This window comes from Sceloporus occidentalis, unplaced genomic scaffold, assembly GCF_023333645.1.
Source record: "Sceloporus occidentalis isolate IW3139 unplaced genomic scaffold, rSceOcc1.0.p SCAF_34, whole genome shotgun sequence".
In the NCBI taxonomy this organism is placed as follows: Eukaryota; Metazoa; Chordata; class Lepidosauria; order Squamata; family Phrynosomatidae; genus Sceloporus; species Sceloporus occidentalis.
Window position 1 is genome coordinate 3,743,347 of NW_028317014.1, and position 27,123 is coordinate 3,770,469.

General features: G+C 41.1%; 1 protein-coding gene across 1 annotated transcript; it reads right to left on the reverse strand.

The window, feature by feature from the left end:
- Nucleotides 1-14,862: 14,862 nt before the first annotated feature.
- Nucleotides 14,863-26,222, reverse strand: LOC149298150 (phosphoglycerate kinase-like). Its single transcript, XM_089487760.1, has 11 exons — nucleotides 26,158-26,222; nucleotides 22,056-22,106; nucleotides 20,799-20,954; nucleotides 20,537-20,681; nucleotides 19,182-19,285; nucleotides 18,581-18,700; nucleotides 16,739-16,853; nucleotides 16,086-16,265; nucleotides 15,589-15,766; nucleotides 15,228-15,326; nucleotides 14,863-14,903 (listed from the first exon to the last, which is right to left on the reverse strand). Exons 1-11 carry the CDS (start codon nucleotides 26,220-26,222, stop codon nucleotides 14,863-14,865), a joined length of 1,254 nt encoding a protein of 417 aa, XP_089343886.1.
- Between the last annotated feature and the right edge of the window lie 901 nt (nucleotides 26,223-27,123).

Sequence of the window (27,123 nt, forward strand, 5' to 3'; positions counted from 1 at the left end):
ATAAACAACACAAGGAAACACAGCATTTCAGGTATAGATCAACTGAATAAGACATGCGAACCATGTTTTTGCAGGTATTAATAGATAACACATGGAACATAGCATTGCATGTATATGTTGTAGGTACAGATCAACTGAAAAACCACATGCAAACTCAGCACTGAAGGCATTGGTCAAATAAATAATGCATGGAAACCCTAAATCACAGGCATAGATCACAGGTTACTCACCCCAAAGGCTAGCCCTGGAACCAGGATTGCACATATAGGACTTTCTCAATATCCAGATTACACACATAGGATTTGCCCAGCACCCAGACTGCACACAAAGGGCTTTCCCTGTATACTTACACTAACATACACTTATCCATACTCACTAGCACACACTTACACACATGCTAACACACACTCCCTCTCACATCACTTACCTGTACAGATACATGCTAACACACAAACACATACACATCCATGTTAACAAACACATACGCATCCATGCTCATATACACAGTCATGTTAGCACACACTTATATATACATTTTCATTCATACCTTCCTCCCTGTACGTGTCCAAAATTGTTCACAAAGGGCCAGGCTGGACCAGTCTGTTGTGAAACGTCCCCTGGACCAGCCCCTGTACACAGGTCCTACACCCCTAAGACCAGCCCTGCCTAAACAATACATAAGGTAACTATATTCCTTAACAGAATGTGGCATAACATAAAAGCTACCTTGCTATTTCTGCACTAAATTATATGACACAGAATTAGGAGTTTACATCAGTAAAAGTATAAACTTCTCAGTGATAAAGATGTGCGTGCTGTGGTTGGGAAGAGGTCTGGAAGACATTAAATCATTATAATTACCTGAGGATGTTAGAATATTGCATTAGACTGTGGTAACCATGTTGCATTATGGTTTCTTTTGTATATTATAAGGTACATATTACAGTTCCATCCTATGTGGTTTTACATTTTACACGCTGTATACAAATCCTTACAAAATCCAAACAGAATGCAAAAAGTTTGTTCAACAACAATGTCTGAGTCTAAAGTTAGACAGATACCTTTGGGGCCAGAACATTGGCGTTTAAGAGAAAATATAATTTCTGGTGTTCTTTTTTGTAATTAAGATGCTTTGTCAGCTTTTGTTTGAGACCCTAAAGCAAATAACCTTTCAGTATTGCTTTTGTTCATAATTCTTTGTTTTCTAGAGTTTAGAAATGTTTTCCCAGGACAATAGTGGGGCCAGTCTAATAACATCTTCTTAAATTGGACCTTTCAGCTGAAACCATTTTATAAAAATGTCAAGAACATAAATTATTGGGTGTGCTCAAGTGCCATTAAACTTTGTAGATAACTGGCTTATTTTTAAGATTCCAATGTTATTTCTCGCACCTATCGAATTTTACAGAAACAGTCTGTACTTTAGGAGTTGCAAGCTGCTTTCTCTGCTTGCAGACAGTAATCAAATAGTTTCACTTCAGTTACTCACCGCTGTAGCATTTTACCCAATACTTAAAAAAGGATGCTTTTAACCATATCTGTTGATTTGGTCAAAAAAGAAGGGTCGATCATTGCAAGTACAGAACACTAAGAAATAAAATCACTTCTAATGCATTCTATCACATGGTCAGCATCAGCTCACATCTACAGGTTACCATCCTAGGAGCTACAGTTATTTTTTTTAAAAAGGTTATTTAATAATTTTTACATCATTTATATGTACTACATAACTTAGAAGAGAGAAGGCATTGTTTCATATTAGTTTTTTTCCATATCCTTCAATAGCACAACCTGTTTAACTATTACGCCACACAAAACACATTGATATATTAGGTCACAAATTCTTATATGAAAATGAAGCCGTCAAGGAAAATATTTGTGTGGAATTTAAAGAGCAAAATTGTGTTCAAGACTGTGAGGGTGGTTATTATTAATTGCGCATTAGATACAAATTAAGTAAATGTGAATGAATAGCTTTCAAAGTAACTCCAGCATATTTAGCTCCATCATTTTTCTAATTATTGAGTTTAGGTGGTTCAGCCACACCTATTTTTAACGGGTACATAAAATTAAGCACGTAGGCAGCCATCTCCATAGACAAACACTGGCAATAAAATGGGTTGCACTCAAGAGCTCATAGATTCATGAGATTTCTGCCCTGCTAGACCTGCCCCAGTCCACTGTTAAGTGAGTTTTTGTGAAGTAGAAGCACCTAGAAGTGACAACAGCTCAGCCACGACCACGAGCACTCACAGAACAGGGCAGCTGAGTGCTGAAATGCACAGTGCGTAAAAATCACCCATTCTCTGTAGCATCGCTCACTACAGAGTTCCAAACTTCCCCTGGAAGCAAAATAAAAATCATGAAATAAAAAATAAGAGAACAACATTTAAGTCATAAATCAAATTGATCAGCAACCTTGTTTCTAAAATACAACAGTCAACAATCCATGCTGACACAAGACAAAGTAATAAAACTGCTAGATAAAGTCTTCAGCCAGATGGTATACTGTCCAGTCTTGGATACCTAGGGAATTTAGCCATGAAATAGCAAGATTTAGCTTATGATCTTCAAAGATTCTCTGTTTTCTGGCATGGTGCCTAAAGATGGGCTTGAAGCAGAAGTAGTGCCAAAATTCAAAAATTATCAACATCTTGGCCAGGTAATTACAGAATTATGAGTATGGTGAGGAAATTACAATATTTGAAAGTTTGTTAAGGGATAACATGCTCATTCTGTCTCATTTCGTGTACTATACATTTATGTTTTGTTTGTACTGCTCATCTCTTACCCTTGCTACGGAAACCAACTTCACGTCCCTTATCTCTTCCTTGTCTCATAACCCTAAAAACCTCTTTAGTACTTTCAATCCTTCTCTGCCCGATCACAACTACTCCTTCCACATAAAATTGAAACAATCAGATACGAAATATCTGTACAGCCCCTTCTTGCCCTCCATCTGACTCTGTTCCCTTCTATACACTGAGCTCCCAATAGGTGTGATTAGATTGCATTGTATACACATGTGTGTGTGTATATATATATATATATATATACACATTTGTGTGAAAAAGATACTAAACCCTCTTTGAATTCTACGGTCTTACATATCAGGACATAATATCAATCATCTGTTACTTAACAGGTCTAAAACACATGACATATTACACCGTGTCATGATTTCTTCAACAAAAATAAAGCCAAAATGGAGAAGCCATGTGTGAAAAACTAAGTACACCCTTACTGCTTCCATAAGAATTAAGATGCCAAGTAGCAGACAAGTGCTGCAAATCAAATGCCCCTCAAATAACTGACCAGTAGGGGGACAGCTATATCCCTTGTCCATTTGTGTTTCAGCTATCACAGGCCTCTATAGTTCTTTCTTTCTTTCTTTCTTTCTTTCTCTTTTTTCTTTGTCTTAATCCTCTTTCTTTTCTCTCTCATTATTACTTCCTTCACTTCTTTTTTTGCCCTTGTTTTTCCCATCTTTTGCTCTCATCCTCCCACTCTTCCCTTCCCAACCCACTTATAATCTCATTACCTAATTATTTTTATCGTTTATTTTCCTCACCTTTCCACTTTTTAACTTAACCACTTGGAACTTGGTCCACAACAGTCAATTACAGTTTCTCTGAATCTTGTTGTATATTTTTTAGAAAAAGAAACAGCCTAGTATATATTTAACTTTTCTTCATTTGTTTGCTTTTTAAGAAAAAAGTTTATTATTGTAGTATTAATTAAACAAAAGGATTTACTCTCATAAATAAATAGTTCCTTTTGTAATCTAATTATTATTTTTGCTTGTAGAAAAATCCAGGTCCTAGCTTCATTAAACTTAATTTCCAATGTACAATTACTCATGAGATGAAATTATAGTTAGTACTGATAATATACAGTTTTTGCCTGCTATGCTTAGGAATTTTCCTGTACTGATCCATGCATGGTAGTTTTCTGCTGAGCTTTACAGAGTTACAGTAATTATTCAATATGATATTGAATACAACTACTCAAAAATGACCTTGCTGCATTTTTTTTATTGTGTCTCATTAGCATGAGAGAATTTAATTTATTGATGGCAATAAAGATGTATGTGAGGTGAATTAAATAGGGCCATATACAAAATACCGTGCAAAAATGTTAAGCAGGTGTGATGTTAATTTTTACCTTTTTAACAAAATGCAAAGTAGGTGAACAGAAGAAAAATCTTAATTAAATCAATATTTGGTGTTACCACCAAAACAGCATCAATTTGTCTAGGTACACTTCTACATATTAATGGATTTTGTAGCCATATAGTTGGGTGTATGATTTAATAATCATACCAAACAGGTGTTAATGATCATCAATTTAATATGTAAGTTGAAACACAGTCATTAACTGGAACAGAAAGAGCTATGTAGGACAAATAAAACTGGGTGAGGAACAGCCAAACTCACTAAGACAGTTTAATGTTAAAATACATACCCCATGGCAAGGCTGAGCACAGCAACAAGACACAAGGCTGGTACTGTGTCAGCAAAGTCCCTCCCAGACTCAGCATTGGCAGAGAACAGGGGTACGCTGGTACACCCCTCTACTGTACAGAGAAATCTGGTCAGATCTGCGGCCAACAAAGCCAAACGACTCAACTCTTCATGAAAACACAGGCACTGAGATTGAGAAAAATGGCAGCAGGTACTCTGAACTGATGAGTTCTCCGAAAAGCTGGAGAGCGGTACAAGAATGAGTACTTGGGGCTGTATTTCTGCAATTGGATTTGGGAACTTGGTCAGAACTAATGATCTTCTTAATGCTGAGAAGTACAGGCAAATATTTATCCATCATGCAATACCATCAGGAAGGCATCATAACAACGCCAAACATACAGCTAAAGTCATTAAGGAACTAACTTCAGCGTAAAGAAGAACATAGAGTCCTGGAAGTGATGGTATGGCCCCCACATAGCCTTGATCTCAACATCATCAAGTCTGTCTTTGATAACATGAAGAGAAAGAAGCAACTGAGGCTAAATTGTGTTTAGTTCTCCAAGATATTTAAACCTTCCTTAAAAAACTGCCGAGCTGGTCCTGTATTCAAAGGTTCAAAATCACAGGTTCAAAATTGTTTAGCAAGGGCCCTTCTAAGCTGTACCGCACCAATCCAGGTTGGAAGGGCCCTTTCTAAACTATTTATAAGCGGAGCGGGGAGACTGGAGAATATCAGGGGTCACATGACATCACGTTAGTTATGCCCCTGTTAGAAACCATGAGTCAAAGTCACTAAACAACTATGATGCTAAATACTAAACACAACATGAAGCTAATAAAAGGAAGGGGAAACATTGGCAAGGTGTGTTGTGGTTTCAATGGAGCAAAAGTGACTGGTGCATCAGGGGTTTTATAATCAACATAGATGCAATTGAACATATCACAAGCCTGGTTGCTTCACCAGGATTTTTTTGTCAGTGTTTCAAGGGCTGGTAGTTCTAGGCACCAAATATACCAAAAAAAAAAACCCTGGAAGTCTCATAGTACCTTAGTATTTTTCAATCTGGATTTTCCAGATAATAAACATCCCACTTTATAACTCCTCACCTTAAAAATGAAGTTAATGCTTTTTCATCAAGACCACCATGATACAGCTTAGTCTAAGCCAGGTCTTGGTTCACCAGAAAGAATTGACATTGCTGATACACAATTAATTAAAATACCTCTGTTGTAATGTTTGAGACAATGAGATGAATTAACTGCTCTTTAAATACATTTGCTTTGTTCTCAATGTCTTTCTCCTCTATGGGGCAGTCTTTAACCCCTTCGCGACCTTTGCCGGTTCAGGACCGTCATAACAAGAAGGTCACTAAATGACCTTTGACGGTCCTGAACCGTCAAAAAATTAAATAAGCTTAGAAAGTGATCAAGGATCACTTTCTTCGCTTAAACGGCCTTGCTGCAATGCCTCGATGTCGAGGCATTCAGCAAGGCCGAGATCGGCATCGGGGGCCATGTCTGGCCCCTCCCCGGGGCGTCAACAGCCGCCATACATTGTATGGCGGCGGACGCCTGTTTTAAAAGCGTTTAGGAGGCGATCAACGATCGCCTCCTAAATTTAAATGGTGTCGCTGGAATGCCTCGATCAGGAGGCATCCAGCGACACCAAACACTTACCTCTGGGTGGGCTGTGACCGCTCCGGAGAGCGGTCACAGCCGCCGCTGCCGGTGATCTTCGCCATCAAGCAAGATGGCGGCGGCCCGGGAAATAAAACAATAAAGACGAAAAAGTTCACTAGAGGGTCTCCAGACCCTCTAGAGAACTGGCTCCACTTGCTGGTTGAATACAGGTACTGCATTCAACCATGCAAGTCAATGGAGCCCAGCTTTCTAATCACTATGTGATTAGTAAAATATTCAAAAAAAATAAAAATAAATAAAAAATGGAAAAAAAAATAAAAAAAAAATGTGCTAACATTTAAAAATAATTATGCAGTGATGTCACTAGATGAACCATCCAGTACCAGCAAAATGTGTAAAAAAATATATAAAAAAAGTATTAAAAAAATAAAATTAAATTAAAAAATAAAGTTTATTATTTTGAGCAAGTGCTAAAAATTCTCAAAAATCTCAACAAAGAGTTAAAATAAAAGCACTTCAAATACCCAAGGGGTGTCTAATATATAAAAAAAATGGCTGATGGGGTAAATTGGAGTGGCCTAGCTCAAATATAGGGCATAGGTACAGACTGACCAAAATGGAGAAAATAAGCGCACTTCCCAAATGTGGCATTTTAAATCTGAAACAACCCGACAAACCCATGCATGTCGGGTATCACTGCACTCAGGAGATGTTCCTGAACACACATTGGGGTGTTGTTTGACAGTGACATATACCAGGACCTGTATATCTATAACTAAAGTACAATTTGTGTGAAAAAAAAAAAAAAAATTACTATTACAAAGTTTGACAAAGTGTAGTTCTATAATTGGTGCATGGAAAGGGTTAAAATAACAGCATTTGGAATACCCTGGGGTGTCTAGTTTTCAAAAATATATGGTTTGAATGGGTTAAATTGAGTTAACCGGCTTCAAAGATATTCCAAAGAGGAGAGGGAGGCACAATGACCAAATGACCACCTGAATTACGCATGCCCCAAAAGTAGCCTTTTACCAGCCAAACAATCTGACAAACCCATGCATGAGGGGTATCGCTGTACTCAGGAGATGTTGCTGAACACATATTGGGGTGTTGTTTGACAGTGACATATACCAGCACCTGTATATCTATAACTAAAGTACAATTTGTGTGGGAAAAAAAATAAAAAAAATTACTATTACAAAGTTTGACAACGTGTAGTTGTATAATTGGTGCATGGAAAGGGTTAAAATAACAGCATTTGGAATACCCTGGGGTGTCTAGTTTTCAAAAATATATGGTTTGAATGGGTTAAATTGAGTTAACCGGCTTCAAAGATGTTCCAAAGAGGAGATGGAGGCAGACTGACCAGATTTGTTAAAAAAGATTTGGAAATCATAAAACGCTGCTTGTACTTATTGCCCTATAACTTACAAAAAACAGCAAAAAAACATAAAAACATTGGGTATTTCTAAACTCAGGAGAAGTAGTAGAATCTATTTAGCTAGTTTTTTTACTTGCTTTTTTAGGTGAGTAAAAGATTTTTCAAATAAAATGTGTTTTTTTTTCAATTTTTCACCATGTTTGTTTTTTTTTTTTTTATAGTAAATAAGATGATACGATCAAAATAATGGTATCTGAAGAAAGCCCATCTTGTCCTGAAAAAAACAATATATAACTTATGTGGGTACACTAAATGGGTGAGGAGAAAATTACAGCTGAACACAAGCACCACAAAAGTGTCAAAACAGCCTCGGTCCCACAGGGTACAAAACGAAAAATGAGCCCGGTCCTTAAGGGGCTATGACCTACCATGACCCAATGGAACCTGGCCTCTCCTTTACATAGCATCTAACTCACTCAGAATCCTATGCACAGCCACTGTTTAAGAGCACCTGTTGGAACTGTTTTTATTTCCCCAATGTAGAAGAGTCCCATAAATATCAACCAAACAAAGCGTTTAGCAAGGTGTGTTCAGGTACAATTGCATGCATGCCTATGAAACAGTATGATTTATGCACACCTGAAAAAAGGACTCTGGCAATCACTCCACAGAGCACAAATGATAATGCAGACAGAGTCAGAGGCTGTTAATTTGGATGCTACCTCGTCCCTGTAGACCAAGTTCTTGAAGAATAAAAGAGATGAAATTCATGTGACATGAGCACACATGAGCATGAATGTTCCAAGCTGTTAACCAGGTACTTTCATCTGGCCATTTATGGAGCTTAATTACTTTTGACAACCTCACAGGGTCAACAAAGCACATTTAATTAACACAATATTTTTCTACAGAAAACGAACCTGCAATCATTGTCAGAAATAGAACATTAATTATAATCTCGTTATAAATCTCACACTTTCCTAAAACATTTCACTCCGGCTGCTATATTTGACATCTCAGTTTATTTTAGTAACATTTTTTATTTGAATCTGGATACAAAGGAATATTATTAACTAGAATAGTGCCTTCCGATTCGCCTAAATTTTAAGTTAAACATAAATTGCCAATTTTGTTAATTCGTACGGATGTTTTCAAAATGAGACGGGCCCCCAACAAAACAAATGAAAATGAAGCAAAGAGCTCCAAATTTTCTTTAGCAATTCATTGTTGTTTTCAATCCTCTCTTTCAATGTCTCCCTACCTTTTCTGCCAACTGCTTGTCATGTCCCATTCTCCTTTTTCAGCAGAGAGAGAGGAAGGGCCAGAGGGGGAATGGAGGGGTAGAGTAAGATGGGAAAAAGAGAGAAAAGGACATGAGAGGGGGGAGAGAAAACAGGAGAGATTGTTGACCGCATCGGTGATTGGCACAAAGGCTAATAAAGTGTTTAAAGTTATTAAGGTGTTAAATTAAGCAGAATAAGTTGAACAGAACAATGGTTGGAAGTTGGAGCAATGCACTCACTTGCAGTATGAGGAATGGATAGTGAGTAATTGATACCAAAATGTGAGTTTAAACATACTGCCCAGCTTCACTTTTAGGTGTGTTCTTCAACAACGTGTTCATATTTACAGGATCAGTACAACAGATTTTGTGGACCAGTTGTACTGTGAAGAAGCACCGGGTCATGGTAGGTGGCACATATGAAGATTGACTTAGGGGTTGATGGAGCTGCAGCTCCAGGCCCCTACCTTAAAATAGGCCCAGTCAGGCCGCATTAACGCAGGGCCCCTTAATCCCGCCGCAACTGCGACCGGGTCCGCCACTCTAAGGGGCCGGGAAGCCCCCACCAGGGCCAGCCTTATGGGTGTGCGGCCACACAGGGTTTAAGTTAAAACATCGGGGGGGGTTTTGTTGTTTTTTTTTAACTTTATTTAACATGGAGGAAGTTAAATAAAGTTAAAAAAAACCCCGATGTTTTAATTTAAGCCCTGTGCGGCCGCAGACCCCTAAGGGGGCTTCTCGGCCCCTTAGAGTGGTGGACCCGGTCGCAGTTGCAGCGGGATTAAGGGGCCCTGCGTTAATGCGGCCGTAGAGGCCGCATAGGCCCAGTCAGTCCGGTCCTGACTGGGCCTATTTTAAGGTTGGGGCCTGGAGCTGCAGCTCCATCAGCCCCTAAGTCAATCCGGCCCTGCCGCGGGCCCGGTCGCAGTTGTTACTTGCTCCGGCAACAAGGTAAGTAGGGTGAGGGTAAGTAGGGTGAGGGAGGGGGGTGCAGTGAGAAGGGGCAGAGGGGGGTTAGATAGTGAGAAAGGGGGAGAGGGGGATAGATAGTGAGAGGGGGTACATATTGAGAAGTGGGGAAAGGGGTACATAGTGAAAAGGGGGAACATAGTGAGAAGGGGCAGATAAGATGGGGAGAGGGGGTAGTGTGAATGCGTATGAGAATGAATGAATAAATGTGTGGATGAATTGTGTGAATGCGTATGACAATTAATGAATTCATGTGTGGATGAATTGCTTGAATGATTTGTGAGACTGCATTAATGAACGTGTTAATGATTTGTGTGAATGAGTGAGTAAATACAAAGATGGTACTTGAAGGGTGGGCTTTAACAAAAAATAAATAAATAAAAATGGGCTGCTCAGGCTTAAATGCCCGGGCCTATTTTTTGTCCCAGTCCGGGCCTGCTGTAGTAGGGCTTAATCGTGCAACTTCTGGATTAATACCCCCACACACTCAATGGATAACACCCCAAGATTTCAGATGTCCAAACAGTGAAACACCTGAGTTGGATTGTGTTGCATTGCCTGTTGCAGAAACTCACGGGGGATGGTCCTTCATGATGCATTGTAGCTGGAACACAAGTCTACTGCAAACACTCCCTTTAGTGAATGACCACTTTGCTAGGGGGCTTAACACACATAAGTTTTTTTAAGCTTTCTGCTTTTCAGAAACATACCTACAAGTTGTAATTTGTCTCTTTTTGTGTTAATAGCTTTACGTTATTGCTTTATTGTTGTTTTAAATCTAAGCAATCTGTGTGGTTGAACTGAATTGAATATTGTATTACATTTTAGATACACAGTAACAGTGCCATCTAGTGGCTAGAGATCCTATTACAATATTGACTTCATGTATTATTGCCAAGTTGCTCTGTTACTTTCGACATATGCAGTTGAGTACTAATGGATATAATGTTATAGATGTTGTAGTTCATATGAACTTGTCACTTAAAATGATATATGCATTTAGTTAGTGTTAAATACATTGTATTTTTCCATTTCACTTAGCTCTTTTATTATGCACATTTTGTAATTTCGTTTGCACTTTTAGATTTAATGATGTATATGTTGGAGTCATGGTGATTGTCAAGTTATAGTACTTGCTTTTGACTTCCTTGATTTTACTTGAGTTCTACTAAAAACGGCATTGGTTTCAGATTAGTTTTGTGTCAAATATGTGCAATATCTGATGAATATCTTCAAAAGATTATGAAGTGGGTAAAATCTCCTGGAAACCAATAATCTATAACCCATGTGGAGCAAGAAGAACAGGCACAATGTTGAGAATGAGATGAGTGAGGGGAAGACATGGCTGGATTGGTTTTGCTTCACATGGGGTATTTTATTATTGGTTATGATTAGTGGTTATTGCACCACCAGTGCTTATACATACACTCAGGGCTGGCCCAAGGCAAAATGCCGCCTGGGGCGAATTTTAAAATGCCGCCCCCCCCCTTATCTACCCTTCCTCTCCCTCCGTCCCTGCCGCCCCCCCCATTATGTACCCCCCCCCCTTATCTACCCTTCCTCTCCCTCTGTCCCTGCCGCCCCCCCATTATCTACCCTTCCTCTCCCTGCCCCCCCTTGTACTTACCTTGCTTTCAGCAGTCCTGCGGCGAGTCTCCCTGTTCGGCACTCAGCATTACAAGCCGGCACCGAGACCGAACAGGGAGACTTGCCGCAGAGGAGAGAGAGAGAGGGGCGCCGAGCGGGTACTGACAGCTTGGTAAGCGAAAACCACTCAGCGCCCTTTCAAAAGTGCCGCCTGGAGCGGTTGCCCCACTCGGCTCCATTGTCGGGCCGGCCCTGCATACACTACATAACCAAAGGATGTGGACACCTGACCATCACACCTAAATGAGCTTGTTGAATAACCATGGGCACTAATGTGGAGTTGCCCCACCCCCTTTGCAGTCATAACAGCCTTTAGGCTTTCCACAATATTTTGGAGTGTGTCTGTGGGAATTTCTGCTCATTCAACCACAAAAAGCATTTTCTGGGCCAGGCACTGATGTTGGACGAGAGCTGGGCTATTATCTCTCTTCTACCAGACTTGACAGTAGGCACTATGGTAGGTAGTGTTCTCCTGGCATCTGCCAAATCTAGATTCCTTCATCAGAATTCCAGATAGTGAAGCGTGATTCATCACTCCAGAGAACACATTTCCACTGCTCCAGAGTCCAGTGGCGTACTGCTCTACAACACTCCAGCTGACGCTTGGCATTGTACATACCGATCTTCAACTTGGAAACATGGAAACCCATTTCATGAAGCTCCCGCCACACAGTGCTTGTAGTAATGTTGCTTTCAGAGGCAGTGATGCTACAGAGGACAGACATGTCTTATGTGCTGTGTGCTGCAACACTTTTGATGTCCTGCTCTGTGAGTGTACGCGCCCACCGCTTTGTAGCTGAGCTGTTGTTACTTATGGACGCTTCCACATAACAATTATACCACCTAGTGGACCGGGGCAGAATTAGCAGGGCAGAAATTTCACAAAGTGGCTTGTGGCAAAGGTGATGTCCTACACATTTAAAGCCACTGAGAACTTCAGTACAACCCATACTATTGCCAATGCATGTTTATGGAGATAGCATGTCTATGTGCTTGATTTTATGCAGCTCTTTGCAATGGTTGAGGCCGAAACACTGAAACTCAATGATTAGAAGGGGTGTTTATACACTGGTGAAGCACGGCTTTAACAGGTCAGATGCGGGAAAACTTGGGGTCGCAGGAGTGCCGTTACAGCATGCCCATACTCCCCGCCCACAGCCGTCAGTGGTACCACCCATCAACATAAGGGGGCAGTCTTTTTTTGGGGGGGGTAGGGAAGTGGGGCATGCTGCAACCCCGTTACTGTGACCCGGAGTTCCCAGGTATTCTGGTTACAAGGGAGATCTCAACGGGACCCTCATAAATAAATCACAGTGTTTAGGCTTGGATGTTAAAATAGTTGAATGGATACAGCAATCATTGAGCGACAGGAGACAGAAGATTGCAGTTAATGGTCTATATTCAGACGAAGGACTTATTAGTTGGGTACCTCAGGGATCTGTATATATATACCCATACCTTTAAACATTTATATAGTAGACATTACTACGTCTCAACTCTCAATAGTACGGCATGGCTTTTTGTAGACGATGCAAACGTCAGCAACAGGGTAGACATTCCTGGTGTAAAGAGCCTACGGGAAAACTATTTAATATGAAAATAATTCACTGTAGCATCAGAAAAAGAGGTGGGTCTGCTACAGATCTCCGGTCAGACCTCCACTAGACTATTGTGTACGTACCGGGGCACTGACGTGGTGGGGCTCGGACGATCGTCGGATGGGAAGGCGGCAGGCAGTTGAGCCACAATGCTGCTCTTGCCATCCTGAGTTTCTCAGTCGTGACCAAGTTATTATACCTTTTATATAAATGGTGATCATTTTTATTTTATATGTGCGTTAAATAAAGATCTTCTAAAGGCAAAGTTGGAGCGGATTATATATATATATATATATATATATATATATATATATATACTGATCGTTACCTCTGCCAGATCCCTGAAAGCAGAATAGACTGGAAAGAAAAACAAATTTAAGCCTTCAGTTTATCACTGGTTTCACAGGACTATTACATACTGGTACTGTGTTCTGTTTTAGCTAGAAGATGAAAGTGTGTTCTCACTTCTCATTGTTTGAAGTTTTCGTTGTTGTTGAGGCTTACTGGCTCTGGGAACCAACACCGATTTGGATAAATCTTTAATTCAATTTTTTTGCTGTGCTTTGTTAGCTGACCTTTTGGTTCAGACAATTTTCAGATGGGTTTTGTTCATTTGGGAACAAACTTCAAAGCAATACTTTTAGGTCCCTGCAACCTTTCGGGCTCACATTTCAGCAGCATCCATTAACTCTGTAAGGAAGGCGATAGAGGAGCAGGGACTTGCCTGTGCACAATAGTGGCTGGGTGCCTAAATTGTGAATATTTTATTTTGTGCTCCGGAACAGTATTTGAAGAAATGTCTTAATTAAAAAAAAAAGAAAATTCGCAAATTATTATTATTTTTTTTTATTATTATAAATCTTTCTGCTGCAGTTCCAGTAGGACAAAACTTGTACAATCCACCCCAACCAATTCTCCAGTCTCAGTCGAGTCTAGCACAGTGACTGACACTTCTAACTCATCTGTTAATGGCTACTACCGAGTTGTAATGGCATCAGCAGGGTTCTACATTTATGCTTGACCCAGCAGACCCCAGGTCCACACAATAGCCCCATTATGCCAAGTGTGAAGCACTGCCTCATCCTCACTCGTATAACTCGCTGGGATCACTCTGTGCATCAGACATTGAAGTCCACAATGAGATCAACACAGAAGCTGGATGATGCCTGGGGAAATATATATATAAAACAATAAAAACACTCCTCAAGTTGCTTCAAACTAATAATAATCCTTGAATGTGTATAAAGCATGCACAGTACATATACCGTAATTCAATGCATTTGGGTAAAGATATTCCAGGTAAGGTCAAATAGCCAGGACCCTTCATACCTTCTGTGTTAGCGTGGTATATTTCACTGGACAATACCGTGGAATTAGCCGATTATATAAATGAAGGGTATACTGTATGTGTGCAGATAAATTGAAGCCACTCCATATGAGATATATATATATTTTATTTTTTTTTATTATTGTGACCAGATTACTGGGGAGCCCATCAGTTCAGCTGTAAACCGTTAATACACAAGGGAAATAAATCTACATGTGTACACTAATGAACATACAGGGCAATATATACATCTAAGTGCACAATAAACAGTACTGAGAACAGACGGGAGCCTAGAACACACTTTCTCCATCCAAGCAGAGAATGTCTTATGAAGTTTAATACCTTGAGACCCAAGTAATGCAATGTATTGAAGACCCTTTAATTTGCAAACATGTTCTACTTTAACAAAAAGAGGTTCCCAGCTGAGATCCATGGGGGATTTTCTTCTAAAGTGCTTGGGGTTATTTTGGGCTGCTCCCAAGGTCTCTGTATTGCTCCCCAGGTCTCTGGACTAAACCGCTTTCTCCGTTTAATAAAAGCCCCATGGACCATTACACATTGCTCAGAGCGTCAACTCCCGGAAGCACCTTGCCTGCAAGGAGATTTCAACAAAAAACAAAAGAATTATTTGGAGACAGGACGAGTTTAAATTTGGACAAGAACATTATGTTGCTCTGCATCTGGCACTGTAGTATACAAAATTGTGGCTAACTGCTTCCTAAAAGAACAGTTTACAAGAGCATGGCCCCCTTCTGCAGATCTTAACACATGTTCATGCAGCTAAATAAAATAGTGCAGAGGCATACAATGCCAGTATGGCTTGAGCGCTACCATGACATGCAATGATGTAGAGCAGATCAGTATATAAAAAGCTTTGGCTGTAATAGTGTAGAACCCCCCAGGCCATGACAATCACCTTCTAGAAGCTCCAAGCTGGCTCCTCCTCCAGTGCTAACATGGCTGACTTTATCTTCAGTATCCCACTTGGCGCAGCAGGTAGCAGTGTCTCCTCCACCTAAGAAATGCATAAACCAGAAATATGTAGATTATATACACACAAAGTTTTGAAGTCCACAAGAACAACCAAATGGCTGAGTATGACTGATTCGTGGCTACTGGACACTAAAATGCATCTGTATAAAACAAACTTCACAATGGATTTAGAGTTTTCCAAAGTTACTATTACAATGCTACAGTTACACCCTCCCCCCCCATTACAAGGGCCAGGCTGTGTTTAGTTTTCTATTCCCAGGATCTTGTTACAGAGCAAGTCTTACCGATGATGGTGATGCAGCCTTTTCCAGTGACCTCTACTACTTTGTCCATCACAGCTTTGGTGCCTTTAGAAAACTTGTCCCATTCAAACACTCCAACTGGGCCATTCCAAACGATTTGCTTAGCTCTACCCACAGCTTCAACAAAGAGTTTCATGCTCTCTGGTCCGCAGTCTAGACCCTTAAAGAAAAGCACAGCAGTTCAACATGCATACCCTTCAAGGAGGTCAAAATATACTAAGCTCTGAAGTTAGTCATGTGCTGCAGACAAATTGGGGGGGGGGGGGTAAGATAAGTTTTTATCAAATGATTAAGAAAACTAGCAAGTCTCATTGGCAATGATTTTTATATTTAAAAGAAAAAAAAAATCTAGATCTTCTACCCATGTGCCAGAGAACTTACTGCACTTTTAAGCGGCATATTTTGCCCAATCGTAGGTCGTTTCACATGCTTTAGATGGTCACCGATAAAACGCCGTTTCTCTCCCCATGCTAACTTACCATCCAACCCTCTGGAATCCCGGTGGCGACACTGGCCTGTCCAGTGTTGGCGTTCTCATCAAACTTATCAGCTGTTGTAAAATCTACTGGAAGGGTGATTTGAACGCCGTTTTTCTCTGCTTTGGCCATCAAGTCTTTCACAATTTTAGCACCTTCATCATCATACAAAGAAGTACCGATCTGGGAAAGAGGAAGTTTTACATGCACACGCCATACAACTTCATTATCAGCTACTGGAAAAGTTTTACATGTTTTCATGCCCAGAATGGCTTCTGTAACAGGAGGCCATCAACCGAGGCAGTCGCATTCAAAAAGGATGTAGTGTTTTTATAGATGTGTGAGGGATAGAGTGTGTACCCAGGTGTTTGCGCTGATGCAGCTACAGGCCTGCTACGGTAGGCAATTTAATCCTAGGAGACCCAATGTTTATATAAGTTTGTAGGAACTAGATACCAGGTTTTACCAATATGTACACGACATGGAGGCAATTTGTCATCCATTATTAGATGCAAAGTGTTCCAAGAACGGGCAAACTACAAAGAGGGGAGGCTTACACAGGTGGGAACGATACAACAAACCACTTCTGCTAAAAACGCACACAAAACAAACCTTACGCAAGGATAAACAATCTTCACATGTACAAAGCCTCCTACCTCCATATTGTTCAGAACTTTCAAGAAGGTGAAGGCCATTCCGCCTCCAATAATCATTTCGTTCACTTGATCCAGCATGTTATTGATCAGCTGAATCTTGTCCTTAACCTTGGCCCTGGAAATTAAAGAAAATCTTTCAGCGGCAGCCGTCTAGTGTGCCAAGAGATTTGCATGAATCTGTATGATCACTGCCCTGCGCCTGACCTCAGGAGGGAGGATTATCCCATCCAAGACCTGGATTGAGGTTTGAAGCAGAGATAAAAAGATCTGCCATTCATTAAGGTCTCTTTGCGACCAGATGGATGCTGAACAATAGACCAACCAAGATATACATTATTAATACTTATCAAATGCGTGGTTGACATATTTATACATACACAGACCTAATCAAGGCTAGTAGGCTGTATGCTTCAGAGTTATAGTTTGCAGAACTACCCCCTGCCCAAAGATTAACGCTGTTCTTTAGCTTCCTGAAGAATGAGCATGTTTGTACAAGTAACAATGCTTTATTACAGGGGCGTCCAACATGCGGCCCGCGGTACCTCGAGGTGCGGCCCGCGTGAGATCGGCAGCCAGGATCACAAGAGCCCTGCTGCTTACTTGTGGGAGGGGCTATTCTCTGCTCCAGTCCTGCCTCCTCTGTGGGGAGAACGAGGGAGGCCGTGCCCCCTGCTGAAGTCTGATCGGCATTGAGAGAGCTGTAGTGCAGGTAAGGGGCTGGGTGTTTGAATGAGTATGCCTGATTGAGGGAATGAATCTGTGAATGAATGAATTTGTGTGTGTGTGTAATAGAATGGATGTGTAAGTGCTGGAACCTAGGCATGATGGGACTGTGCTGTTAACAATCCCACTCCTATCATGCCAAGTCAGCCAGTACATGCTGAAACCTGGCTAGCTGCCCCCTTGTGTATTGATGCTGCCAGCAGTATGGGGTCTGCACTTACAGCCACCCTGTACTGGCTGACTTGGGATGATAGGAGTGTGATTGCTAACAGCTTACAGCAATCACAGTCCCATCATGCCTAGGTTCCGGCATTTACTGGTTGCCTGGGTATAAAAAGAGTGTTTGCTGTTAGCAATCACACTCCTATCATGCCAAGTCATATTGTTGATTTTTTTTTGTCCAATTGTGGTGTGTTACTTTTAATAAAAGTGTGGTCACACACTAAAATTGGACAAAAAAATACAATGCCTAGCCAACCAGTACATGCTGGAATCTGGGTATGCCTGAGATTGCTGTTAACAATCATAATATATAATTTTTTGTACAATTTTGGTGTGTAACTTACTTTTATTAAAAGTGTGTGGGGGGTCATTTTCAGTTTCGGCTAGGTGAACCCTGAATTTTCCGTTTTGGTCCAGAATTTTCATTTTAGTGCATCGCTAAAATAAATAGAACTATTTTATTTTTACTTATCCAGAATCCTGAATTTGTGGTCACAAAACTTTCTAGGCCCAGAAATCAGTGAGGAAAAGTAAAGGTTTTGTGTCACTTATTTTAATCTGCATATCTTATTAAAGGCCATATTTTCTCACAGTGAAAAATGAGTGCGGCCCTCGCACGGATACAATTCTGTTGAAGTGGCCCACTGCAGATAAAACTTGGACGCCCTTCCTTCATTATTAGATCCTTCAGTGGGCGGATAAGGGCTAGAATTTAAATCCCAAGCACTGAACGACCTACCTTGTTTTTGCAGAGGAACGCCTTATACAGATGTTGAGGGGTTCATATTAAAAAGAACTAAGTAAAGAGCGAAAAATGCTGCAGAACCACAAGAGCTATTTCATAGCGCTGCAGGTCAATAAGTAGACCAATTTCCTTACAGGTGGCTCACTACTTACCCTCCAAGGATGGCCAGGAAAGGTCTCTCTGGGTTCTCCAAGGCCTTGGCAAAGTAATCAAGCTCCTTCTTCATTAAGAAACCAGCAGCCCTCTGTGGCAGGTTAACACCAACCATGGAACTAAAAGAGACACCATATAAATCTATGCACATCTCAACAGCATTTTACCATACCAGCAGATCCCATTTCTCTTTAGAGAGATCCAGAAACTTAAGCTTTGATGGATAAACGTTGATGGACAGGGAAGGGATACATTATCATGTATATTTACACATTATCAACATATGCATTTTCTAAGAGCAGTGTCGCAAGAAGGCAGCAGGAAAAAGCCAGTGAGACTGCCTTCAACTGTGTGCACAAAATGTGAATAATATTTAATCAATGATGAGCTGCAGGCTTTGTGAATTCCCCAATATCAGATAGACACGCAGGCGTATGGTGTTAATTTGCTAATCAGCACCAAAACAGCTATCTATTCCCTGTTGGGGATTACCGTGCTCCAGAGAAACAGGTTAATGAAGGTACTGCGGCACATTGTACACAACACGTTCTTCATCCAATAGTATCAATTATAGACCGATGGTAGCAACATTCATATTACCTGTGGGCTCTGTGAGCAGTTCCAAACGCATCGTTTATATAAACATCTCCAAGTTTAGACAGGGAGGCCCTGAAAGCTTCCACTTGAGCGGCATCTGCCTTAATCTATAAAACAGTAAAAAATTATAAAATATATATAAAATTCAATACACATTTCCACTTCAGTTAATGGACCAAAAGGCATTAGGCGAGCTGGTAGTAAATGCTGCATGGACTCCAAATTCTATGCGATGGCCGGCTAAGCAATATACGGCCATAAAGTGTGATGGAATCCCTGCTGTGTTTTGTACACACATTGGTCATTATTTTAGCAGCAACCTGGGAATCTGAATGTGTGTACTCTCCCTTTTTGTATAGTGTTTTTGTGCTTAAAGTACTATAAAACAAAAAATATGGGTATGAAGAGAAAGCCCTATTTGTGCTTGGAAGAACAAAAATCTAGAAGTTGTGTGGACACAGTACACGATGTTTAAACAAAGATATGCTAAAATAGGCACACAAAAAAACCCCAAAAACCCACAACTCCTTCACTTGGGGGATGGGGGGGGTAAATCCCTCTGTCACAAAGGGGTTAATGTAAAATCAATCTTTACCTTAGTAAAATGGACTTTGGCTTTTGAAAATATTTTAAGTTTTATGAAATTGTATGTTTATCAAGAACCAGATGTACATAGTGCTGTACAGTATAATTTAAAAAAACGAGATACTTTAAGTACTTTTTTGTTAAACCTGGGTACAATTGGGGTGAACACATTAGGAGAGTAGGTCCTGCTTCACGATGCTTATACGAGTCTATGAAAGTTATGGAACGGCTGTGAACACTTTAGTTCTCTAGTTGGGGGTCTCCAATTTCAGGCAGTAAAGGTCACTTAAATATAGGTCAGCATTTATCAGACTTTACAGTAGGTGACCTGCTTCAAGGGCAGCAAGTTAGAACGGGTCAAGCATACTAAAAAAAGAAGCTCTTCTCAACCTGACCTTCAGGAAAATGTCAAAGAGCAAAAGGTCTGCAGACAGCTCGAGATATGTTTGTTCTTATGAAGTAGGAACCATGACAAATTTAGAAATAGCACGTTGAGTGCATTCTATACAAGATCTAGCAGCAACGGGACTTCAAACAAACAAAAAAATGTAATAAAAATAACAGTTAAAAATGAATTTAACAAACCACAGGAGGAGGAATGTTAGAACATAATCCAACATGAACATAATCATACTCATGATCTAAAACCATAGGGTCAGAGGATTAAATGTAATGGAATGTAAGGACTGAGTCTTTAGATCAGAATGAAATGGGAAGACTAGAGGGGCCAAATGGTTCTAATTTTAGGTTTATAGAAAATGAACCCCTCCAACCTTGTTCCCAGCTGCATCTTTGCCCTTTCCTTCTTCCTCTACATGGAATCTCAGGTTCTCCAGAAGAATTACAGTTCCAGGAGCTGGATCAGCACACGCAGCTTCCACCTCTGGCCCAACACAGTCCTTCAGGAACAGAATATCCCTGTGTGCACAGAACACATGGATTTATGTATAGTCATGGATGGTGGGAAGAGGCCTCCACTCAGCACATCATGCACACAAGGCATAAGTAAAATAATTAAAAAAAAAAAAATCATACCTTTTCATTAGGACTTTGAGCTCCTCAGCAACTGGGGCGAGGGAGTATTTGTCAGGCATGGGGACACCATCTGGTCTGCCAAGGTGACTCATGAGAACCACAGATTTTGCACCATTGTCCAAGCAATGCTGGATGCTAGGTATAGCAGCCTTAATCCTAATTAGGGAAACAATGCAAATGTTTCTTATGTGTGAGTGATTTTTGCACGCAATATTTTCATGAAGCCTGCAATGTGTACAGGATGTGGACAGTTAAACTCCCTAAAGCCTCAACGACATGCCGCTAAAGGGGAGAAGTTCCCCTGCGCTCACAGAGCAAGGAGAGGTCCTGTGGAGCAGTGGTTCTCAACTCATGGGTCGTGACCCAAAAGTGGGTCGCGGAGGGTCAGGGCCGGACTGGAGGCATACTGGGAAAATTTCACTTTCCTGGGGCTGCCTTACACATTCTAGCGGCAATCCGCGAGCAGCAGGCTGTCAGGGCCGCGGCAATCAGGGCCATCAGGCAGCTCCGGTCCGGCATGTACTTTAGTATTACTTCCCGACCGCAAAGCAAGTTGCTTGATTGGTTTGCGGTCGCTGTCTGTTCCTAGTGGGAGCTGAATAAAGTTTTTCTCTGATTGCTCCTCCCCTCTTCCTGCTGCAGCCCGCGGGCAGCCTTTCCACTCCCTCATCTTTTCTGAGGTTATTTTTGGGACGAGGCTTAATGACCAAAGACACATGTGGGTCCTGAGGATACACGGGTTGAGAACCACTGCTGTAGAGGATCCCGGAGCCATGTGTGGAAATACCTGCTTGGAACTGGGGGTATTGTCTGGGGAGGTGAGCGAGCGAGCGGGAAAGATCAGCAAAGCGTAATATTCTTAAGATTTTGTTTTGTGTTTTTTAATATGCAAGTAAACAGTTTTCCAAAAATTTGATGATACTTTTTTTGTGATTCTACGTCTTGCGAGTATTGCTGTCCCTTGCAGGTTCGAGCACACATAGATCATACGGAAAATACAGCCAACTCTCCTAAGATGTAGTAAGGCTTCTAATAAAAGGCATTTAGTTAGTCCATCAGACACACCAAAACCCCTAGTGGACGTTGCATCCAGGGAGCAGTAATTTACCCGCTTAATTACAGCACTAAGAACAATTCGAAAATGAAAAGTTTTGGCCATCTTTGCACATTTGTCTCTCATAATACAATATAAAAAATGGGAATAACAGGACAGGAGAAAAAAACAAAACAAAAACAAAAAAAAACCCAAAAACTTACCTTTGGTTATTTGTAATCTGGTTATTTTTCATGGGAACATTGAAATCCACCCTAAAGAGAAAACATAAAATCAGTCAATCATTTGTAGAACCGTCTGCTCAGCAAACATTTTCCTGACAGCTCTATGAACTCTTCATGTATGAGTTACCTGTGGTTTGTCAGGCATTGCCAAACACATAATAAACCCGAAATTTATGTAGGCTGCCTTAAGTCTATGCATTTATCGCAAGGGGGGGAAAAAAAAAAAAAAAAAAATTCTATTTTGTCTTTTTTGTTTTTTTATCAAGGAATCCATATACAGCCCCCATCCAAAAATAAAAATAAATAATCAAAAGCAAAAAATTAACACATTTCCCTGTTTGACTCGGGTAGAAGGCTACTTCTCAAACTTTGCACCACAATCACTTACATATAGGCTTTGTCCATGCAAATTGTGTGTATGTATATATATATATTTTTTTATTTTAAATCTCTTCTTGGCCCCCCCCCCAAATTTCCTTGTACGCGAGAATAGACAGTTAAAGCCGCAGGCACTGCAATAACATTTCACCCTAACGCGGGTAAAAACCATAATCCCCTAGAGAGAGAGAGATTCACAAAGCATGCCGACGCCTAAATGTCTGTCTCGCTCACGTCAGAATCCGTCAATGCCTAGCATGCAGGAACCGCAGAGCTGTTTTACCAGCCCCAATAATAACGAAGTTAATAATAATACAAGTATGTAATAAAACATGGCTTTCCTTATACCAACAGGCCGGCTCCAACTGCTGACTGCGCAGAAAACTTGTTCATACAACATTTAAAAGGACACGTCAGCCATCGGAAAAAAAACTTTAATCCCATTGTACAGCACTGCTGTATGCATACTGTAATAAAGTGGTCCCTTTAACTTGTGGTGTCCCCTTTTGAAGTGCATTGGGGGGGCATTTTGCAGAATCCTCCATATGCCATCACCAGTACCAGGGGGGCTCTAATGACATTTCAATTGGGGACCTTTGAGCACTCACTCAGTGGTGCAAATTCTCTATAGGAGGTATATACGTTTACTTTACATTGTGAATGATGAATATCAAAAGTATTCACATGTATATGCGTTGAAAAGTACGATAACCACATTGGACACGTATACGTTTTTCATATTGATGACTGGCACAGGTATGCTGTATGTGGGATGTATAGACTTGTGGAAGGGAACCAATTAGTCGGTTATACATCCACCATACCGCAGGGCAGCACTTTACCTGTGCCGGTCAGCAATATGTAAAACCTATACGTGTCCTGGAAAAGCCAGCCAATGTGGTCCCCCTAATTGTCACCAGTGGGGGGGTTATAAATATAAATCCATTCCAGCAGATGTGGTAGAGGTTAAAACCATGAGGAAACTTGAACATGCGCAGGATAGGCATAAAAACCATCCTGAACATAAGACAAAACCCAAAGACTGCATAAAGATTGACTTTTTACTGCAGGGAAAAAAGGGCTAAATAGACGGGCTAAGTGTCATCTGCCGGCAAATTCTGCTTCGTCACTACAAAACCGTAGGAAAACCGTGTATTAGGCTTAGTGATGGAGAACAGGGTGTGATCACGCGCTGCAAATCTAACCATTTAAAACAATGCCAATAAATGAGAAAAAAAACCCTGCTAACAGCGCTTCTTAGATCATCATAGACTGGGCTTGAGACAATCTTGCATCACAGCTACCTGGACAGCTTTTTCAATTATTATTATTTTTTTTAATGCAAGAAATCGGACCAACACAGAATATTATATTGATTTGTTGACATTCGTCGACCTGTCAGTTGAGATATTTTGGCCGGCTTTCTATGCGCAAACGCCACACTCGGCTGACACTTTAGAGATGCAAAGTTTGTAAACCCGGGAGAGAAATCCATGCTTTGAAGATACAATCCCAGAGAACTTTCACTGCAGTAAGAGCTTGGTTGGCAGTGTAGAACGTCAATAACATCTCCTGACTCGTTTAATTACACATCATGCAGGGCCAGCACAACTCTCCCGTTACACATCCCTTCAGTAAATGAACCCAGGAACGTGCAGCTGGGCGATCAAGATTTAATATTCTAGTGTTTACCACGACACGGTCTCAAGGTCTAGTAGATCGGGCTAAGATAACAGAGCGACGACAAATACAATTGGCTAATACGCAGCTGCCTATTTAAAAAAAAAAGTATATATTTTTAATCCAATACTAGTAATAAGAAGTGAGCTGCTCTTTACAGAAGCTTTATAATTAGGGATCTTTCAAAACCTAATAAACTAAGCTTTCAAAAAGAGTTAAGCAGAGAAAAATGTATAATAACATATATATATATATATATATATATATATATATAATTTGCCAACTGTCCTTGCTAGGTTAGAACAGTCCAGGCAGTGTCAGTAGTTAGATACAAGCCATGCTCCAGGGCCAGGCTTGCAGGGATCAGCGTTTGCTCTTGGCAGGTATCCGTTAGACACGCTTCAAACTCCTAAACCGCGAGACAGCGACGGGGTTCTGAGACACACACACACATATACATATATATATATATATATATATATATATATATATATATATATATATATATAATATATATATACACACACATACATACACACACACACACACACACACACACACATTTATATGACCAGCATGCAGCGTGCTCTAGAAACTCGACAGCCAATTATAGTCCGAAGGGCCAGGCGCAGCCGTGTATCTACTACTGGCATGGGCGCTGCTGAAAGACGTGTACGAGGCTATGACTTTAATAGGCAGACCAATATCGTACTGGCCTGTGAACACCTGTTTAACACTGTCAGCCAACAATATACTTCTAAACGGTGGGACTGAATTACGCTCCCATCAGAAGTCATTTGCCTTCTTAGCAAACTGATCTAAACCCGTACCGGGTACATGTACCATGCAACAGTGGGGATCGCAGACCATATTACCCGTTACGTGTCAGAAGATTGCGACACCTATCCATCCTGCTTAAGGATATGACTCGGTACACACGCCCTTTGAGCAGAAATACCGTACAGTGCCGTTAAACACGTCTCTCCATTCATACACACAAGGATGCTGCTCCATCCCATAAGACCTTTGGTTGACCTTCACAGCAGACAACACATGGAAAAAACACACACGGGATGAGGAGAGAGAGATATATATATAGATATATATATATATATATATATATATATATATATATATATATATATTTAAAAAAAAAAAAAAAAATTGTATATGGACAGCCTCAAAGGAAAATAAAATTAACAGAGGGAAAGAAATCTTAGGTCTAAAGAGAGTCTTTAACACAGAACATGGGTCACAGAAGCTCCACTTGCATCATTGTGGAATCTGGTACCGGTGTAACCAACTCATCACCTGAAAGCAGGTCAATTCTACAATCATTTCTGTGTAAATAGGGCTGTTCAACTGCATTAAAACGGGGTAACATACCCACAGCAAGATGATACATACTGAGGACAAATACCCGCTTTACGTCGGGGGGGGGGGGGGGTTAAGTGCCACCAGCGACGGGTTTAAAGTCGGTCCAGATGAAGAATATTTGTAACGGCCTACAGAGACCTGATGAACGGGCACCGCAGGGAGCCACACTGAGAAACGGGATACCTGCTTTCATTCTCTCCCCCCCCCCCATTAAAAGAAAACATTTGCATCAGTGGCTACCAGAAGAGGCATCATGATTGGCAGTACAATGTTAGCCCACAGAGCGGGTGTGAATGCGTTAACAGCCAGCTCCAGGGCATCGCAGCCACAAGACACACCCACGCCGCATTACAGCAACGCGTACAGCACTGGCCGGACCCCAACATCTATAGCCTTCTAGCTGAGGGTGATAGGAGTGGCACCCGAGCAGCATTTTTTAGACTACTTTCCTTTTCAGTAACCTCTTTATGAACTCATTTCTCTACATCTACGTTTCTAATCATAGATCGCTACACGTTTTATTGCTAATAATAAACCACCATTTGCCTAGTGATCGGTAAACCAGCGTTACTAGCATAGCAAATAGGTTAACGTACTCACGGCCACGCTCAAGTGCTAGCAAACACGGTAACCCCCGTTCTCTCACCTCATTACTACCCTCTTCCCCTTCACGTCTACTTTGTCCAGGGTTAGCTTGGTGGAGAGAGACATGTTTGCGACAGCGGCTCCGTTAGGCTCACAAATGCGAGAGGCGTAGCTCGGATCAGGTCACCTTAACATCGCAGAAGACCCGCGTCAGGAGGCCTGTGATTGGTGTGCTCTGTAGAGTACAGATCGTGAGAAGGCTACAATTGGTAGATTGGGCTGTCAAACGTGACAGATGGACCGCCCTGAAATAGAAGTATAATGTGGGCGGGGCGAAAGGAAACTGTCATTTCTGAGAGTCGATAAAGCGTGTGATGCGAACCTGGTTGGAAGGGCACGTCTGTCACGTCGGTCGGAAAATGCCGCAAACTGTAGGGAACATGAATATCTTATTCAGCCATTTCTAGAGTAGCCCGTGTGGAATATATCGTCATGTTAGTCCGCCAATGAAATTCATTGTATAACCTACTTTAAAATGCATTCACCAGCTTTCAGGAAGTGCAGGAGGCCCAGGTTATGCAATTAACTGTAAGGAATAATGTTCTGATGAATCAGCAGATAACTTTGATGGGAGGGTGTCCTTTAGTGGGTACCTACCCCACCTGTTTCCCGTGCATGCACCAACTACCCTCTATTCAGTACCCCAACTCGCCCCCCCACCCCACTCTTACTGCCAAGGAGCCTCCCATTCAACTGTCCACTGGGCGAGGAGTAGGTATACCAATATTGTATATGCATAACTATATATCCACATTTTGTGGCCGTACCCCATCAATGGCTGCCATGGGGCTCTACTAGAAAGAACATATATCTACACCTAATATAATAATATTAAGTAGTGATCAAAAACAAAATCAGTGTGTGCATAAAATGCAAACAGCCAGCTCAGTCCTTATTTCATTTACCAATATCCTTTGCGATGGGTGCTCAGGCGATGAATTAAAGGGGATCCCAACAACAATCGGAC

What these genes read in the sequence shown, in the direction of transcription:
- LOC149298150 (XM_089487760.1), bottom strand. Translation starts at nt 26,222, where the DNA reads ATGTCTCTCTCCACCAAGCTAACCCTGGACAAAGTAGACGTGAAGGGG. An exon ending in TTCCTGGCCATCCTTGGAGG is followed by an intron (nt 16,854 to 18,580) that starts GTAAGTAGTGAG and finishes TTTAATTTCCAG; the next exon opens with GGCCAAGGTTAAGGACAAGA. An exon ending in CAGCTTGGAGCTTCTAGAAG is followed by an intron (nt 14,904 to 15,227) that starts GTGATTGTCATG and finishes ATCTCCTTGCAG; the next exon opens with GCAAGGTGCTTCCGGGAGTT.